This window comes from Salvia splendens, chromosome 22 (genome assembly GCF_004379255.2).
Source record: "Salvia splendens isolate huo1 chromosome 22, SspV2, whole genome shotgun sequence".
NCBI lineage: Eukaryota > Viridiplantae > Streptophyta > Magnoliopsida > Lamiales > Lamiaceae > Salvia > Salvia splendens.
Genome location: NC_056053.1, coordinates 436,676 through 455,089, shown reverse-complemented (window position 1 = coordinate 455,089; position 18,414 = coordinate 436,676). Strand labels below are relative to the sequence as shown.

At 39.8% G+C, this 18,414-nt stretch overlaps 3 protein-coding genes across 3 annotated transcripts; 1 reads left to right on the top strand and 2 right to left on the bottom strand.

The window, feature by feature from the left end:
- The first annotated feature begins 665 nt into the window (after positions 1-665).
- Positions 666-1,979, top strand: LOC121787778 (stemmadenine O-acetyltransferase-like). Its single transcript, XM_042186619.1, has one exon. The coding sequence runs from the start codon at positions 666-668 to the stop codon at positions 1,977-1,979; it is 1,314 nt and encodes a 437-aa protein (XP_042042553.1).
- A 1,490-nt stretch (positions 1,980-3,469) lies between these two features.
- On the bottom strand, positions 3,470-5,907 carry LOC121786216 (cytochrome P450 736A117-like). The gene is made up of 2 exons (XM_042184804.1): positions 5,011-5,907; positions 3,470-4,254 (listed from the first exon to the last, which is right to left on the bottom strand). Exons 1-2 carry the CDS (start codon positions 5,887-5,889, stop codon positions 3,643-3,645), a joined length of 1,491 nt encoding a protein of 496 aa, XP_042040738.1. The 5' UTR covers positions 5,890-5,907; the 3' UTR covers positions 3,470-3,642.
- Positions 5,908-15,526: 9,619 nt separating this feature from the next.
- LOC121786107 ((+)-menthofuran synthase-like) lies at positions 15,527-17,444 on the bottom strand. The gene is made up of 2 exons (XM_042184643.1): positions 16,542-17,444; positions 15,527-16,196 (listed from the first exon to the last, which is right to left on the bottom strand). Exons 1-2 carry the CDS (start codon positions 17,421-17,423, stop codon positions 15,591-15,593), a joined length of 1,488 nt encoding a protein of 495 aa, XP_042040577.1. The 5' UTR covers positions 17,424-17,444; the 3' UTR covers positions 15,527-15,590.
- Positions 17,445-18,414: the final 970 nt, after the last annotated feature.

Sequence of the window (18,414 nt, the reverse complement as noted above, 5' to 3'; positions counted from 1 at the left end):
GGCTGTGACTTGTGATGAGCCGATTGCAGTCTAGACCAGATGAGAATGGGCTCGTTGGGCTGAAAGTCGAGGGCCCTATCATGCCGTCAAGCTTGGCTAAAGCTTGTGGAGGAGGAGGATTAGTTGTGAATAACGTTATTAGCATTTATTAATTAATGTTTAATTGCGTAATTGACATTTATCAGTTAGTGTTTTTTCTAACTGCATAAGCCGTCAAGGTGGAAATGGTACGTGCGTAATCGGCAGCTATATGTGAAGTGCAAGTAGCTCGGTTGAAGTAATTGGTAGTACCATTTACTAAGTAGTGTTTTTTCACGCTTTTATTAGCCCATATATATATATATATATAGTTAACTTTTTATTTAAATTCATGCCTCACTATTATTTTTTTTTCGGCGTTGGAAAAAGATCTAATTAAAACTCTACATGATTTGTAATGAACCTAATAAGCACATTATCAGCCGACTCAAGTACGTACATAGCCGTGACTTATCTTCATGAATAGCGCATGCAAATATGAATAATTAATTAATTGCCCTATTCTTACATACATACTCTATCTATGAATACTTAATCAATTTCCCTATTATACATTACTCTATAAAAAGGGGCATCAAAAATCAAGTTGATCTGTAAAAACAAAGTAGAAAAAACCAAAACTCAAAATGGAAATTAGCGTTGAGAAAATAAAGCCATCTTCACCAACACCCCATCACCTTCGAATTTACAACATTTCTCTGCTAGATCAGATGATTCCTTTTGTCTACATCCCCTTAGTTTTATACTTTCGCGGCGCCGGCAGCAGCAACAACAACGATGATGACAAAATACAACATTTAAAGGAATCACTTTCTCAAACTCTGGCCTCATTCTATCCCTTTGCTGGAGTTATTAGAGATGCCCTCTCTGTCGATTGCAGCGATCAAGGCCTTCCATTCTACGTCACTAAGGTGAAATCCCAAATGAAAGATTTTCTACAAAACCCTAATTTTGAATTCATCAACAAGTTCTTCCCTCGTGAGTACAACCAAGAGAAACAGACAGGTCCCGGTGACAACGTAATGCTGATTCAGTTGAACTGTTTCGACTGCGGAGGCATTGCCATGTCTATTACCTTTGCTCATTTAATTGCAGACATAGCTTCAGTCTCCACATTTCTCCGATGTTGGGCTACCAATGCACGGGGATTAGGGCTTAGTTCTCATGTTTCACCGTTACTTTGTACTGCACAATCTTCCTTTCCACAGAATCCCACACTCCCAAGCAACTTAATCCCTTTCAACAATTTTCTTAAATACTCGATAGGTGGGAAGTTTGTGACGAGAAGATACGTATTTGATGCCTCTGCTCTGTCCTTTCTTAAGACCCAACTGAGTAGCTCGGCCGCATCGCGTGTGAACGTGGTGACGGCCTTGGTATGGAAATGCTTCATGGCAGCTGTGGTGGAAGAGACCTCCGGGAAGGATGGGAAGCCCTTTTTGATGACTCAAGCAGTCAACCTCCGGAAACGGGCTGCGCCCCAGTTTCCTGATGATAATTTTGGTAATATGGTGTGGGTGCCAAAGATTGTTTGCAGCAGCCCTGAAGAAAAGGGGTTGGAAGATTTGGCGTGGGAGGTGAAAAGAGGGATAGCAAATATCGATGGTGAGTTTGTGAGACGTTTGGGGGATGATGGTTTGAATGAATATTTGGAGGAGTTGAGGAATGAGATGCCTCAACAAGCTAATTGGCTATGTTTTAGTAGTTGGGTTAATATGGGTCTTTATGAGGTTGACTTTGGGTGGGGGAAACCTGTGTGGCTGTCTAGCTATTTTGTGCAACACTCGGAAACTGTGGTTATCGGTAATGTTGTGATGTTGATGGATGGTAGAGACGGAGGAATTGAAGCGTTGGCTGTTCTTGATCAAAAATACGTTGCAGGGTTTGAGAAAAATGATCTGATTCGTAATTATGCTCGTGTAAACCCTAGTGTGACTTGAATCGTCTATATTATTACTATGTGTGGAATAAGTTTTCAATTTGATGTGAGTTTTTGTGAGATTGTAATTCCAATAGGGAAAAAAATAATGTGTTTCATCCACTTTTTATCTTCCTTCTTTGTTGGGTAAGAGGTAATAATCCTTGAATCAGATGCACTGAGTTCCAAAGAAGATGGCAAAAACAGGGAGTGGAGGGTGCAAACGAAACGCTTCCTTGATGACGCCTCTCAAACATAGCATTCTTAGCAATTCATCCTCTGTTATATGATGTTTTCCATTTATAGTACTATCTCTTATTTGATATTTCATCTTGCAGTTTCTATATTACTGTTGGGTGCCTTAACAACTCTGTGAACATTTATTATTATATTTACAATATTTTGATAAAAATATATTGGTTATTATTTTAATATTTAAATTTTAATTGTAAACTTGACAGACTGTATTCTAACTCGGCACCTCATGCAATAATGTCTAAACCCGTTGCCGCTAGGACAAAGGCTCTGGACTGTTTATATGAGGTGTTTTGATTAGGAGAAATTGTCGTTGTTGCTTTTCTTTATGAAAAGACTGTTTTGATGAAGGAACAAGTGTAGAATAAATAGAGAGATTATTATAGAGTGAGCGAGTGTAGAAGTTGAAATCCTCCATTTTGATGGTGCTCTTGAGAGGGTTAATGTTAGCTATTTTGATTATGTGCATACAAAATAAATATTTGAGAGGTGTGAATTGTTGAGAAGGTAATGTGGAGATGATGGGTGGCTTGTTGATTTTATTATACTACTTCAAAAATTAAGAAAAATAACGATAGAATTATGAATTAAGATTGGTTGCTTCATGGCCAGAAAGATCAAGACGGTGGAATCAGTGATCAGTCCATGGCACCAACTTCATTAATTTGTGTAGCGAAAGTTGACTACTCTTCTCAACACGGGTATTATTTAAGGCATTGTCCACAAAAATATCAGAACTCTCATAATCATATCAATTGAATATTGTGGCTTTTGCAGTCAGATTTAAGCAAATACTATATAATGTTCCTTTAAAGCTAATATGAAGATATAGTTCATTATCTTTGTATTTTATTTAATCGTCTCATACTTGACTTCATTATTTAGTACTATCTCTTTCCCATAAATATATTATTTTCTACCTGTAACGTACAAAACAATATCTCCTAAAATCCTATGTCATTACTGGTTGCATGTAACTTGCACTGGTTAGTTGTTGGGATTAATTGTATGCAACATATTGTCGTGTAGTTGCTTCCATCTCTTAGGCACAAGTATGAAGCCTTGGGAGATGGGCTTCTGGCAACCAGTGGGTTAGACCTCCCCCTTAATGGGCTACTGCGACCCTGATTGAACCCTCTCACAAGATGTCGGGCCGGAGTGTGGGGGCTGCCGAGGCAGCGGAATCGCCTTTTTTGCTGCAATTGTATGCAACATACGTTAATATGCAATATACATTAATGAATTTTATGAGTTCCATAAGTATTACAATAGACATGCACACGTATTGCATGTATTACATAAAACTTTTATAAGTGAAGAAATTGATTAAGCAAACACTATTCATTTCAAGCTAATATGAAGATATGGTTCATTGTCTTTGTATTTTATTTTAATTATTTAGTACAAAAGTTGCATGCAACTTGCACTAGCTAGATGTTGGGATTAATTGTTGCAACAACTATGAGTGCACTATCCTTCCCAATTGCAAATCCTGGCCGCTCGGTCACATCCAAGTCCTCTCCTTGGGCTCCATTGGGCAATGCCCAATCAAACCTAAGCATGAGATTTGCGACCATATGTCCAATGGCAGCGGTCGCAAATCCATAGCCTGGGCAGATTCTTCGCCCGGAACCAAATGGAATCAAATGGAAATCATGTCCCTTGAAGTCAATGGATGAATCCAAGAATCTCTCGGGCATAAACTTCTCCGGCTCTTCCCAATAGGCAGGGTCCTGCCCAATAGCCCACGCGTTGATCAAAACCAACGTCGAGGGAGCGACTTCATACCCCATTAGATTTACGTGGTCCCTTGCAACACGTGAGAAAATTGGAAGTGGAGGGTGCAAACGTATCAATTCCTTGATGACGGCTTTCATATAGGGCATTTCTTGCAAGTCGTCATCAGTTACATGATGTTTTCCTTTCATCGTACCTCGTATCTCATCTTGCAGCTTCTTCATCACCGTTGGGTGCCTAATCAGCTCCGTCATTAGCCATATTACTGCAGTTGTTGTAGTTTCAGTTCCACCAGTGAATATATCCTGTTAATTTACAACAATGTATCTAAAAAAGTCATGAAATACGTCAGTACAAGACGAAACAATAGATATCAGATTGTCTGACTTTCATGTTACAATGAAATGAAATAAGGGACTTTTTTATGTCCCAATTGTGAGTGGGAACATATACCGATATTTCTTACTTATCATATCGAAAAAATTATAAAAAATATTGAATTTACAATACACCTTACCATAAAATGTATGTAGAGTAACGGTATGAATGTACATATTCCAAACATATAGTATACACACATAAAAACTTTTGTTATACCGTGGTATATACCGTACATACATTATATGCTGATTAATACTTCAAATGAAATTTTACACGGTGGTATTTCCAATATACATATAAATATGGTATAGATGGTATTCTTCGGCATATAGATAACTAAAATGGAACCATATGACGCTATTCGGTCTATGTACTGAATTTTGGTATATCGTAAAGTACGGTTTACCAAAATTTTGGTACTTTATCTGTATTGGAAATACTCTATACCGAAATCTCGGTATACCGTAATTTGGTGTACCGATGTGTTTGATACGATAAACAGTTTGACATTTTCAGCACGGTATATCTTACCTTCCACAGCTAGTCAAAATCTCATTTCAAGATTTATTGAGTGACTTTGCTGGGATCTTATTTCTGTCTACTTCATTTTTATTGGTAAAATTATAGTACTAGTACTGCCTGTATTTAATTTGAAATAAATAAAATTGAAGTTGACTCACCAAAATCACACCTTTGATGGACATGAGGTCAATCGACACACCAGGAATGTCACCCTTGTAATTCCCAAGCAAAATCCCCATAATATTATCTCTACTTGCATCCGAACTTTGCAAGTGATCTTGAATAATTGAATCAAGACTCGCATCCCTTTTCTCCACAAGCCTATCAACGGCAGCGTCACGGCCATTCAACCGATCAATCCATCCAAGCCACGGAAAAGAATCCCGTAGCGAGAATTCGAACATTCCAGAAGCTTCCTCCACAAATTCCAGAAACATCTTCCCATGCTCAGTCTCACTGTACTTCTTCCCAAAGGCGGCGCGAGTGATCAAAGCATTCGACGCCGCCGCCAACATCCTCGTCAGGTTCACAGGCTCAGAAGCAGCACTTAGCTCTTCGATCCTTGCCATCAAAAGCGACGTCTCTTCTTCTCTGATGGACCCGAACGACCTCACTCTCGAGCTGTTGAGCAGCTCGTGGAGTATGATGTTTCTCAGCTTCCGCCACCTGTCGCCGTACGGCAAGCTGATGACGTCGTTCCCATCGTAGAAGATTCTGTTGAGATATTCCATCACGGGCTTGTCGGCGAATGCGAGATCGTGGGTTTTGATGATCTGCCTCGCCACGTCGGCCGACGAGACCACGAGCACGGGCTTCGGGCCGAAGCGGAGAAGCATGAGCGGGCCGTGTTTTTGGGATAGTTTCCAGAGGGAGCGGTGAGGGAGCTTGCCGAGCTGGTGGATGTTTCCGATGATCGGGAGCGAGGACGGAGACGGCGGCGATGGGGAGTTGCTTGAGCAAAGCCTTCTGATGAAGAACCATGCGTAGATTAGAGCAAGAAGGGAGAGGGAGATTGTGTAGAAATTGAAATCCTCCATTTTATCTTAGAGCTTTTGTGAGAGGGTTTCAACTTTTAAGATAGATATTGTTTGTAAGATACTCTATTTATAAATTTTTTATAGGCTTAATGGTGGAAATATTTTTAACTTTAGTCAAATTCTGATTTTTCTTTTAGTTATAATATTTAGGTGGAAAATTATGAAGTTTAGATTTGTTTTCAATTATAACACTTTGTAAAAAAAACAGATTGGTTACATTACATGTAACGCATATAATATCGATGTTTTCTAATGAAACAATATCATTTTCTTTATGGATTGACAATATCATTTAACTCATCGACACTGACGTCAACGTATTTCTAAACTTTTTGTGAGCAAATTAAAAGTTCATGATTTCTAGCTGATTTTTAAAACTGCAGAACGAACCAAAATTCGCCCCTAACTTCCCCATTTTTTGTAATTTTTTTTAAATTGCGATCATTCTTAGGCCATCCACAACGCTGTTCCTATACCGTTCCTAAACCGTTCTTTAAACTACTATTTGCGGGCCTCATTGTACTTTTTTACTCCATTCCTTGACTAAGGAACGGAACCTGCAACCCTCCGTTCCTTAACCGTTCCATAAATTACTATTCATTCAATTTCATTTTTTTTATTTCCAACTCAATTCAATTAAAAAACACACTTTAATAAAAAAACAAACACACTTTATTAAAAAACACACAACATTAAAACAAAGTTACAACTTAAACTTAAAAAAATAAAAAGCACACACTTAAAATCCTAAAAAAATAAAAGTACACAATTTTAATAATTTCATCCGCCAAAGTTTGCCCAAATGTGCTCAATTAGATCATGTTGGAATTGGGTGTGGGCGCTAGAGTCGCGTGTCCTTGCACGAATAGATAACCGTTCTTGTATAGACGGATGCGCTCCACTTCGAGGCGGACTACTTGCGGTTGAGCTTCCGGGGGATTCGGGGTCGAACCAATTTCCCGCCTCGGGTCCTTCGTCTTGGACAATCATGTTGTGCAAGATTATGCACGTATACATGATGTCGACCATATTCTCCATGAACCACGTACGAGCCGGGGCTTTGATGATGTTGAAGCGCGCTTGGAGAACCTCGAACGCCCTCTCCACATCCTTGCGAGCAGCCTCCTGCTTCTGCGCAAAAAGAGCATGCTTTGGGTTCGCAGACCCATTGCACGTCTTCACGAAGGTAGGCCACTTCGGGTAGATGCCATCGGCGAGATAGTACCCCATTTTATAAAGCCGGTTGTTGGCGACGAAGTTGATGGCCGGCGCTTTACCATCCAAAACTTCGGTCAAGAGGTCGGACTGGTGGAGCACGTTTACGTCGTTGTTCGACCCGGGGACCCCCAAGTACGCGTGCCAGATCCAAAGGCGGTAGTCGGCAACGGCTTCGAGTATAACGGTTGGGTGGGTGCCTTTGTGGCCACTCGTGTAGGACCCCTTCCACGCCACCGGGCAATTCTTCCATTGCCAGTGCATGCAATCGACGCTGCCGAGCATCCCGGGGAATCCGTGCACTGTTTCGTGAAGGTCAAGCAGGAACTGACAATCGGTCGTGCTTGGCAGCTGGAGAAATTCGTCGGTGAAGGCTGCCCGGACGCATTTGCAGAATTTGAGCAAGCACATTCGCCCAGTGCTGTCTCCGATGTGGTGGTATTCGTCGAACATGTCGACCGTTTGTCCAGTCGCAAGCTGGCGGATTGCTGCAGTACATTTCTGCAGCGTCGTGTGGCTGGGACGGCCGACCGCGTCGAACCCTTCCTGGAAGAACTCTTCCCGGGCTGCCAAAGTGTTCGCGATGTGGAGAAATAACGGTTTCCCCATGCGGAAATGGCGACGGAAGTTTGTATCTCCCCAAACCGGGTTATCGCAGAAGTAGTCGCGTACTAACCTTGCGGCGGCTTCCTCCCGGTTACGATGGATGTACGTACGGGAGCGTCGTTGGGGCGGCGCGACTTCTTCCGCCTCCCGTCGTCGATCTTCTTCAAGTGATTGTTCCAATATTTGACGCATTTGTTCAAAAGGATCCATTAGTTTGATTAAATTTGAGAGAAGAAAAACAGAGTTGATATGAGATGAAAATTAGGGTGGAAATAGAGAAGATTTGAGAGGAATAGATGTGTGTTTGTGAGTGAAATTAATATGAAATAGGAGTATTTATAGAGTAAATAAATTTTAAAAAAAATTACAAAACGGATAAAAATAAACGGTCATATTACCGTTGCAATTTTTTTTTATTAAATTCGAATTTTTTTTTTAAAAAATGAATTATTGCGTCACCGTGACGAAGCCCACTCACGGGGCAGCGAGTGGGCGTCACGCGTGCGCTGAGAGCCCGCCACGTCGCCTCGGCGCGTGGCGGAACGTGTCGTGCCGCGTCGAGGCGGCGTGGCGGAACGTGTCGTGCCGCGTGCCGACGCAACGACACCCGGAACGGCATAGGCACGGAACCGCGACGACACGGAGGCTGCAACGCGTGCCGCCGCGGAACCGTTTCTCCGGAACGGCATAGGCACCTGGTGCTCTTAATCGCAGCATTTTTCTGTAAAGGCAATTATGAGTGTATTAAATTGACTACTTCCGTACAAAGAACCTAATTTGTTGGACCACTTTTATTATTTAAAATCCAGTTGTAACATTTTGTCCTTTAGTTATTTGTTTTAAATTTTCTATTCCAAAACATTTTTCATATATTTTTCTCTCATATTTTTTCTATAAGGGTGAGTGTATCATAATTACTCGTTCCATTAATTCCAACGAAAATAAAAAAAATTCATTCCAACAAACATATGACGTGATTAACAAAGTCAATTTATATTTGTTCCTAATAATAATTTCACTTCTCATTAATTCTGAAAATCGTAGCTTTATCTGTAGTACAGCTAGTAGCCGGCAATTTAAGACCATCCACTACGGGTCTCGCCGGCGTCTCGCGTCCCGTCCCGGAGAGACGAGCTAGAAATTATTGAATAACACAAATAAATATATTTTTCATAGGAGTAACTTTTATTTTTGACTTGGGGAAGAGCAACAGTAGGATTGATCCCTAAACCTTTTTTATTTATATACGGAGGAAGTTTTCTATCATTTGAATATTTTTGTATGTACTCGTGACTATTTTTAAATTTCAGATATGAAATCCCCAAATTAAATTCTCTTACTAATAGTACATGATAGAGAAACCCTTGAATTAAATTGTGCATCTATAGGGTGATTCCTCAAATCCTAGGAAATTTCGTTATTATCGATGCGTAGGGATAGGACATTTTCATACTTAATGCATACACCAATTTTATTTTATAAATTTTAATTTCATTTTATTTTATATAATCTAAATTTTATATTTTAATTAATTAAGAATACTATTTTCATTAAATCTAAAAATTACGTAGTAAAAGATGTGTTTTTTGAAAATTAAGAAAGGTTGTCCAAACGACTGTATGCGGATTTTTAAATTGAAATAATTAATCTACAACGGCTAATATAATGATTTTTTAAATTAAAAGGATAACTTAAACAATAAAATGAATTCAAATCAAGATAAGAAATATATGGAGTACAAAAGAATCATTACAGCGCGCTTGCTATATGCCGATTTGAGTTTCAAAAAGTTACATTTTGTTTGTCCCATAAAAATAGATATTTTTTTTATTTTGATCCGTTCCATAAAAATATATAGTTCATTTTTATTTTTAGTAATATCTATTTAATGAAGTGAGCCTTATTTTCCATTAATAATATCTCAACACTACCAATAGTTCAATTTTCAATTTTGTTCTTTTTGACTCGTGCTGGAGCACATATGTCGTTGATGGGTCGTCTGGCCTTGATGAGGACACGACTGGGCTGCTTTTGGATGTGGCTACTGGCTAGTGTTGTAGACGATGTGGCCAGGCTTGGGTTCCAACTCCAAACTAATGGAAAAGGTTAGGGGTGGGATATCGGGTATTGGGTTTACCCGTACCTGACCCGATATTCGTTGGGTATTGTATATCCAGTATCCAATTTTATGGGATTGGGTATTGAAATTTAAGATTAATTGGGTATTGGGTAACCCCGAATATCCAATTTATTATTTAAAGTATTTTTTAAATTAGGTTTAGCCATTTTAGGCTTCTAGAGTTGGGCTAATTTATTTACTAATTACAACTTACTAGATTAACTTTATCTAAACTTATATAAATAAATCACTCTCTCTTACTCTAGGTCACGGCTTCTCCAAACTCTCAAGTTTTACGTATTGCATTACCAACTCATGTGGTTTTTATATTTTAGTTAATTATTTCGACTTTTGAATTGTATTATTGGTTGCTTCTACAGTTTAAATAAATGCGTAACTTTTATTATTTTACTTACATATTGCATAACCAATCCCCATAAATATAATCATATACTTGAAAATAAAAGTGACCCATTTTTTTTATAGTTTTATTCTACAAAATAAATGCAACATTAAAGATATTAGGCAATTTAAATATATCTATATTTATATTAATATATGAAATTTGATTTTTTTTTATTACTTATTAACACATGTAAAGAGTCGTGTAATTGGGTACCCGATACGTCGGGTATGGATACCTGGGGTGGGTATTGGAGTACCCGAAAATATATCGGGTCGGGTTTTGAATAGACATTTAGATGATTTTCGAGTTTGGGTACCCGATTTTTTCGGGTCGGGTATGCACGGATACCCATATTCCCACCCCTAGAAAAGGTCGTCGATAAATGATAATCAATTAAATGTTGAACTTAAATAGAAAATTTGTTGGCCAAAAAATACTCCATTTAGTATTTAAAGTTCAGATACGTACTATATACAAATTGGGATAATATCACACATTAACTTTGGAAAAGCGAACATGGGCCCAACAGTTAAGTAGGAATTTCTAATTAAGAATAGAAAATTCGCCAAAGATAATTGGCGTGACAGTTGGTTTTAACTAGTTAATTATAATCATTTAATAAAAGTGTTTTAGAAATTCAGATAAAAGTAACAATTACTACAAAAAGCTAGTAATTTATATAAGTGACTGTCATTTAGAAACAGTATCGTGTAACGGGGTCGGGTTTGGCTTATCCTAATCCATAAAGATATGGAAAGAGACTGAAATTAATTAATAAAAGCAGTATCGTCCAAAATAAAATAAATAAGCTTATACTAATCCAAAAAGATATGGAAAGAAAAAATAAAATGAATTGCGTATTATTAAAAGAAACATGATGAAAATGATAAATGTATCAATTCAATCATAATAGTTCTACCGCGACATATGGAAAAGGTAAACCAAAAATGTCGTCCCCTGAACCTCCAGCATGGTTTGCTTCGAAATGTGCATGCAAAGCAGCGTCTCGCCATTTCCTACAGAATGGACGAATCGGCGATAATGGTAGGTGCAATTTCTCGGCCACAGCTGCGTGCAAGAAATCCCTATCACTACCGGTGTCAATAAGAATGCAAACTTCCAGATTCTGAATTAATCCCACAACTTTAAGGATGACCTCCATCCATGGAGTGAATGTGGGAAATCTCAGTCACCATATTCTCATCCTCCAAACTCCCCTCTTCGAACTCATCCTCTTCATCCACATAACAGACTAATACAGACCCATCATCATGAGGTGATTGAAATAATATTCAACCATGGAAATCCAATTGGTGGCATCCGAGCCATCGAAACAGCGGGTGCATCTTCACATGCTGGGGCTCATCATACCCGGATCCCTGCGGTTGAAAACGTTGGGGAGGGTCCCAACACGAAGCGGGGCGGTTAAACTGCTGATTATCAAAACCACCCGTATGGTGACGAGATTGGCAGGCTCCCGGCGACCCCTGTCATCGTGGGCGTTGTTTCGGGCACCGGAATTAGGGTTCTGTTACGGACGTCCTCCGTAACGAGGCCGGATGGCTAACTTCTCGGAGAGATAAGGTGATCGAACCTTCGACGTTCTCGAAAGATAGACCACGAATTGTTGATTTTCGGACGTTCTCCGACGAACAACAATTGGGAAACGAAATATGATATTCTTGTTACTCAAGACAAGTTTGTGGAAAATAATATATTCATTGAATGATTAAAATGATAACAACCTAGCCCTATTTATAATACTAGAATACTAGCTTAGGGAACAAGAACACAAGATACGAAAAGATACTAGGAATCAAAAGATAACTAAACAAAAGATATGGAAGATAAAATATATGGCAGACACGGTGATGGCTGATCATAATCCGAGTATCCTTGCGATGCACGGTGAGGTGGTGGTTCCCAACAAGAGGGCTGCCATGACCGTGGTGGGTCGTAGGGCTGGAAGCTCGGCACTGATTGGTTACTGGGAGGATCCCAACAGGAGGGGCGGTTGATGGGGAGGTCCCACGATGTAGGTTGTCGGTACCCCCGAAAGCCCCTATCAAACTCCTGAGTGTACCGATCAGGTTGCCTATCCCAACTAGAACACTGCAGAGTGTCCTGGCGCGAGCAATAGGGGGCAGCCGTCGTGCCGAACTGCAGAAAACGGCCCCCTCGGCTGCGTATATCGCGGGCAGCTCCACGTTGACGACGGATATCCCCACCAAGATCTCGGCGACCGTGGATGAAAGGCCGGTTGACATCGTCCTCTGCCGCCCAAGCGTCGCGCGGGGAGTGATACGCCTCGTCATCAAGTTCGTCCGAGAAATAGGGGGGATCAGTTTCGGGATCGGGCGGCGCTTCCAACTTCTCCAGCCTGAGTTCCATTCTGTCAAATCGCGCCAAGATCTTCTCCAACCCGGTGGAGAAAATCGCGGCTGTTCCTGCCACATCGTGCGGCGCCTCGGCGGCCGCCTGGAAATTGCGTTGCGGATATCGCGGCTGATCGTCGCCGCTGGCGCTAGAAGGAGGGGGCTGATATTGGTGGTAAGTAGCCATAACTAATAAGGGAAAAAAATGAAGTTGGAGTGGAGGGTTCGGTGGTTTTTTTTTTTTTTTTTTGGCTGGTGAAATATGGGTTATGGATGAAGAAGGTGGAGGATTAGGCGTGACCGTGGTGGTGGAGCTGCGGCTGATTTTTTTTCTTTCTCTTTTTTTTTCGACGGGGGGTGGGAAATAATTTGGGGGATACGGATGAATGAAGACGGAGGATGAGCACGAGATGAAAGCACCAGTTGTTACGGACGTCCTCCGTAACGAGGCCGGATGGCTAACTTCTCGGAGAGATAAGGTGATCGAACCTTCGACGTTCTCGAAAGATAGACCACGAATTGCTGATTTTCGGACGTTCTCCGACGAACAACAATTGGGAAACGAAATATGATATTCTTGTTACTCAAGACAAGTTTGTGGAAAATAATATATTCATTGAATGATTAAAATGATAACAACCTAGCCCTATTTATAATACTAGAATACTAGCTTAGGGAACAAGAACACAAGATACGAAAAGATACTAGGAATCAAAAGATAACTAAACAAAAGATATGGAAGATAAAATATATCTAAACTAAAGGACTACTCGTATCAGGTTCCTACCCCGGTAATCTCTCTCCCCAGACCTTCGACGACGCTGATCGTCATATTCCGGTTCATCAACCTCGTCGTCGTCATAAAATTCATCGGTCCCTCTCGAGACCAGCGGATCAAGATTTTCGAATCTGTTGTCCGTTTCTTCACGCCAAGAATCAAACTTATCAAAACGATCCAATTTGTCAATAACGGGATCAACGTGAGTCGTATCCTCCAAGTCTCCTTTGTCCGTGTGCGGTCGTTGGAGAATTATATTCTCGCGGCGTCCCATGGTGTGGTTGCAACGCGACGATCCATTCGGAAAAGTATTAGGGCGGGAAGCACCCCAAACCCCTTTACCGTTGTTGTTGTAGCGCGGGATGAGTACACAATGATGAAAGCACCAGATATTAAGGGGGAACGAGGCCGGCGGCGGTGCTCGGCGGCCTAGATCAACTCCCGCGCCCAACATAGGGTCGACGGAAAGTAGGCTCGAACTGTGCGCGGGCAGTTTCCCGTCGAGCAGTTGGTTCCTTGGGTTTGTAACTTGAGAATCAAGATATTTGGGCAAAAGATAATTCTTATTCATGTCTTGAGTTTGTGAACAAGCGCCCTATTTATAAGACTAAGGACCCTAGGGTTGGTTCAACTCCTAATTCATCTCGGGAAAGAACCAACAAAGAAAACCCAAACGGAGCTTATAATTACTCTAGACACTTAAAGCAAAATAAATAATAAAATACTAATATCTAAAAAGAAATAATAAACACAATAAAAAGATTACAAAATATGCTACTACTTGGGAACGTAATCGCCAAGCCTATCGGGCGGGCGGGAGGGCGTTCCTCTTCGGCTTCGTGGTTGCGATGGATGGCTGAACCAGCGGCGACCCACGATCGACTTCCGGCTGTTCCTCGGCTGCATCTTGCACTTCGGCTTCTTGACTAGCTGGCTGTTGTTGTTGTTGTATCGTAACAGTACCATTGTAATGTTGAGTCCCTGTCAGTAACATTGTTGCTTCTCCTCCGCATTCAACTTGTCTATCTTTCTTTCTCAATTTGTCCATGCCCCATTTGTTTTAAATAACGTATTAATTAGTTGATTAGTCTATATTATAAATTCAAACGCTTGGTGCGGTGTGAGATGTTTTGAGTTATCTAAATTTATAACTATTTGAAATTTTAAATATTTACTTTAGTTAAAAAAAACTAAAATTATATAGGTGGGAGGGTTTTAAATTTGGATTCAATTACAATCCGTACTTTCTGTGATAACAAACAGTAAATTTGAAATTAAAGACTCCGATTTCAAATTCAAACACGCAACTCCATGGTATCAAACAATATTCTCCGATAAATTATACACGCAATCCGGATCCTCTATTGCCATATAGCATGTCATTTTTATTGCATTTTCAAGAATGATTAACCCATGACAATATTAATGATTTGGGATTAGAGTTTATATAAGGAAAGTAAATACGTAAGGTATAGCCCAAAACATACGAAGGATTCATGATGGGCTATATTAAACAGCTCAAATCTTTCGTCAAACTCAGCTGGCTTGGATCTCAGACGTGGTAGTCTAGAACTCGGTCTGTATCTGTTACGGACGTTCTCGTAACGAGGCCGGTTAACTAACTTCTCGGAGTGATAAGGTGATCGAACATTCGACAAGCTTGAAGGAAAGGTCACAATTTGCCGGTTAACTAACTTCTCGGAGTGATAAGGTGATCGAACATTCGACAAGCTTGAAGGAAAGGTCACAATTTGCTGTTTCACGGACGTGTTCCAATGACATCTAAAGAGAGAACTAAAATTATGCTTGTTGCTCAAGCTAGGTTTAGAAAAAATATTTATTCATTGATTGATTAAAATGATATAAGCTCTCCTATTTATAATACTAGAATACTAGTACCCTTAATTCACCGAACAAAAAACAAATATATAAACAAATATTGGGAGATCCTATTCTATCGGATTTGTATCAGTATCTCTCTTCGGGCCACATTGGCTGGTGCCGAAGATGTGGGCTGGTGGGGTTCGACGTTAATATCGCCGATCCCACGCATGCCCCGCATCACGTGGGGTCAAAAATTAACAATGAGGCTAATGTGAACCCTCTTTTACACATAATATACTTATGAAATCATTTTATTGTGTCGAAGAACTTTATTCAATAATTATTTCCTACATTTTGTCCAAATTTAAATGGAAATTATTAAGTGGCACGTGGTGTAGTAACCACAAGTAGAGGATGTTTCCTATGAACAGCAAATCCAGGGGCTTCAGTCATGTCCAAATCCTCCTCTCTAACTCCATTAGGCAATTCAAAGTTGAATTCGTTCACCAATCTTGATATTGCAAGCTCGTATAGAGACATTGCGAACCCGATACCCGGGCAACCTCTTCGGCCAGCTCCAAAGGGAATCATCTCGAAATGCAAACCTTTATAGTCTATGCTTGTGTCAAAGAACCTTTCAGGAAGAAACTCATTGGGATTCTCCCACAACAAGGGATCCCTCGATATGGCCCAACAATTGACCAACACAACTGTGCCACGTGGGATGTCGTAGCCCAGTAAATTAGTGTCTTGAGTTAATTCTCGGGGGACGGCTAATGGTAAAGGTGGGTGTAGCCTTAGACTCTCTTTGGATACGGCTTTCAAATATGGCATATTGTCCACGTCATCCTCATTAATATTAATCTCATTCTTGTTTCTCACTTCCGTTTGAAGAAGCTTCATAGTTCTTGGATTTCTTATGAGCTCTGCCATCGTCCACTCTAATACTGTGAATGTTGTGTCTATTCCGGCTGCAAGCATGTCCTGTGTCACCATCATTTGTTCATCATATTCTAAATTTTGACTTTGCAATTAATATTTTTTCCAGTCAAAACAATATCATAACTTCTAATAATATCACTTGTTGTATTTCCTTATATCTATTTCTCGGTTTCTTCCTTCCATTTCATTCATTTAATTTTAATATAGAGACCAAATCAACAAACGAAATTATTTAATATACTATAATATGATATCGTTTCATCATTTCAGTTGATACCCTAATAGCGCTACGTAACTAAGTTATCAAGCAATACTACGAAAATATAGAAATCTACATGCAAATGACCAGAATACTCCTACTAGATATAATAAAGACGAGGTACTTACTAGGATTAGGGCTTTGATTTGATCATCGTCAACGGGATCACTATCCTTGCTCTCCCTTTGAAACTGAAGCAATGCATCTACAAAATTCACGACTGCATCATCACTCAATTTCTTCATTCTATATTCTCGAAGCACACACTCCAAAAATTCATCCAACATTTTAAAAACATTTTCAACTTCTGCTTCAACACCATTCACACGGTTAATCCAACCCAACCACGGCACGAAGTCTCCCACATTATAACTTTGCAAAATCACAACAATCTTCTTCAAAATCTGATTGAAATGTTTCTCTCCATCATCATCGCCGTCGTACTTCCTCCCTAGCACTGCCCTGCAGACCACATCGTTCGCCAGATCCATGAACATCTTGCTCAAGTTCACAACTGCCGGCGAAGATCGCTTCATCTTCTCAATCATCAGCGACGTCTCTTCTTCTCGAATGGGACGAAATGACTGAACCCTCTTGTGGTTGAGCATCTGCAGCACGCACATGCTCCGGTTCTGCCGCCATTGGTCGCCGTAGGCACAGAAAGCGACGTCTCTACCGCTGTAGCATAGCCTGTAGGGGATGCTCAACCGCGGCCTGCTTGCGAAGATTTGGTCTTGGTTTTTCATAATCTCCCTGGCTGCGTTGGCAGATGAGGCGACAACGACGGGCTTGCTGCCGAATTGGAGTAGCATCAGCTCGCCGTAACGCTTAGATAAAGAGTGGAAGGAGCGGTGGGGAAGGCTTCCGGCGAGGTGGATATTTCCGATTATCGGAAGCTTTAGTGGAGACGGTGGCAGCCTCTTTGTTGAGGCGGAGGAATGGGTGGAGCTTTTCTTGAGCAAGAAAAGGACAAGGAAGATGAAAGATAAAATCAGTAGTAGAGATGCCATTTAATTTCTCTATTTTGTAAGTTGGGATGGTGGACTATTGTTTCATTTCAAGGGACTCCAATTTATAGACATGATGAGTAGAGATGTGATCTATTGTTAACTTTTTTAACTCTGTTAACTCATCAAGGTAGTGTATTACAAATGTTAACACGGTGACATTGAAATATCAACATAAACTTAATTCATATTTTAATACTATGTTTGATATTGATATTTAAAATATCAACACAGTGTATTAAAATGTTAACACAAATTTATGTTGACATTTTAATGTGATCTTGTTGATATTTTTAATATATTATGTTGATGAATTAGCATGTTAGCAATTTAAGAAGAGTTAACATTATAATGCAATTCATAGAGTAATGGTTGAGCTTCTTTCACGCTATATATTACTACAAGTAACATTAGCACATGTTTTTTTTTTCACGCACACGTGTTCTTTCACGCTATCTATTACTACTAGAAGTAACATTATCCTATTTACCTATTTGACCGATATATAAGTTATTTCTTTTTTATAACTTCAAACTAAATAAATTGTTTATGAATAATAAATATTTGTAGTACGCAGTATTGAACAAAAAGATAATTGTTTATTACGAATTTTTGTGTCTAATGTCAGCCCGAATTCGGTGGTATTACCCTACCAACCTTGAACGAAGCCAAATATGACAGTGACTGCTTATTGGCTGCAGTATTTTCATCTTAAAGTAGGTCGAGAAATTCCGCTGGGTATATTGGGTGAACTAACCACAAATAGAATAAATACATAGGACTAAAATTTAAAACTATATATGGGAGAAAAAAATGAAACATATGATATGAAGAATAAAGGTATGTACAAATAAAAAAAATTATTCTAATTAAAAAAATTGAAAACATCGTATGGCGGAAAGGGATGAAATCTTTGTAGTTATTTTTTGTGATTTTATTTCTTTTTATGTTCATAGGATTTGCAAATCAGGTTCCATTGATGCTAGTACTACTT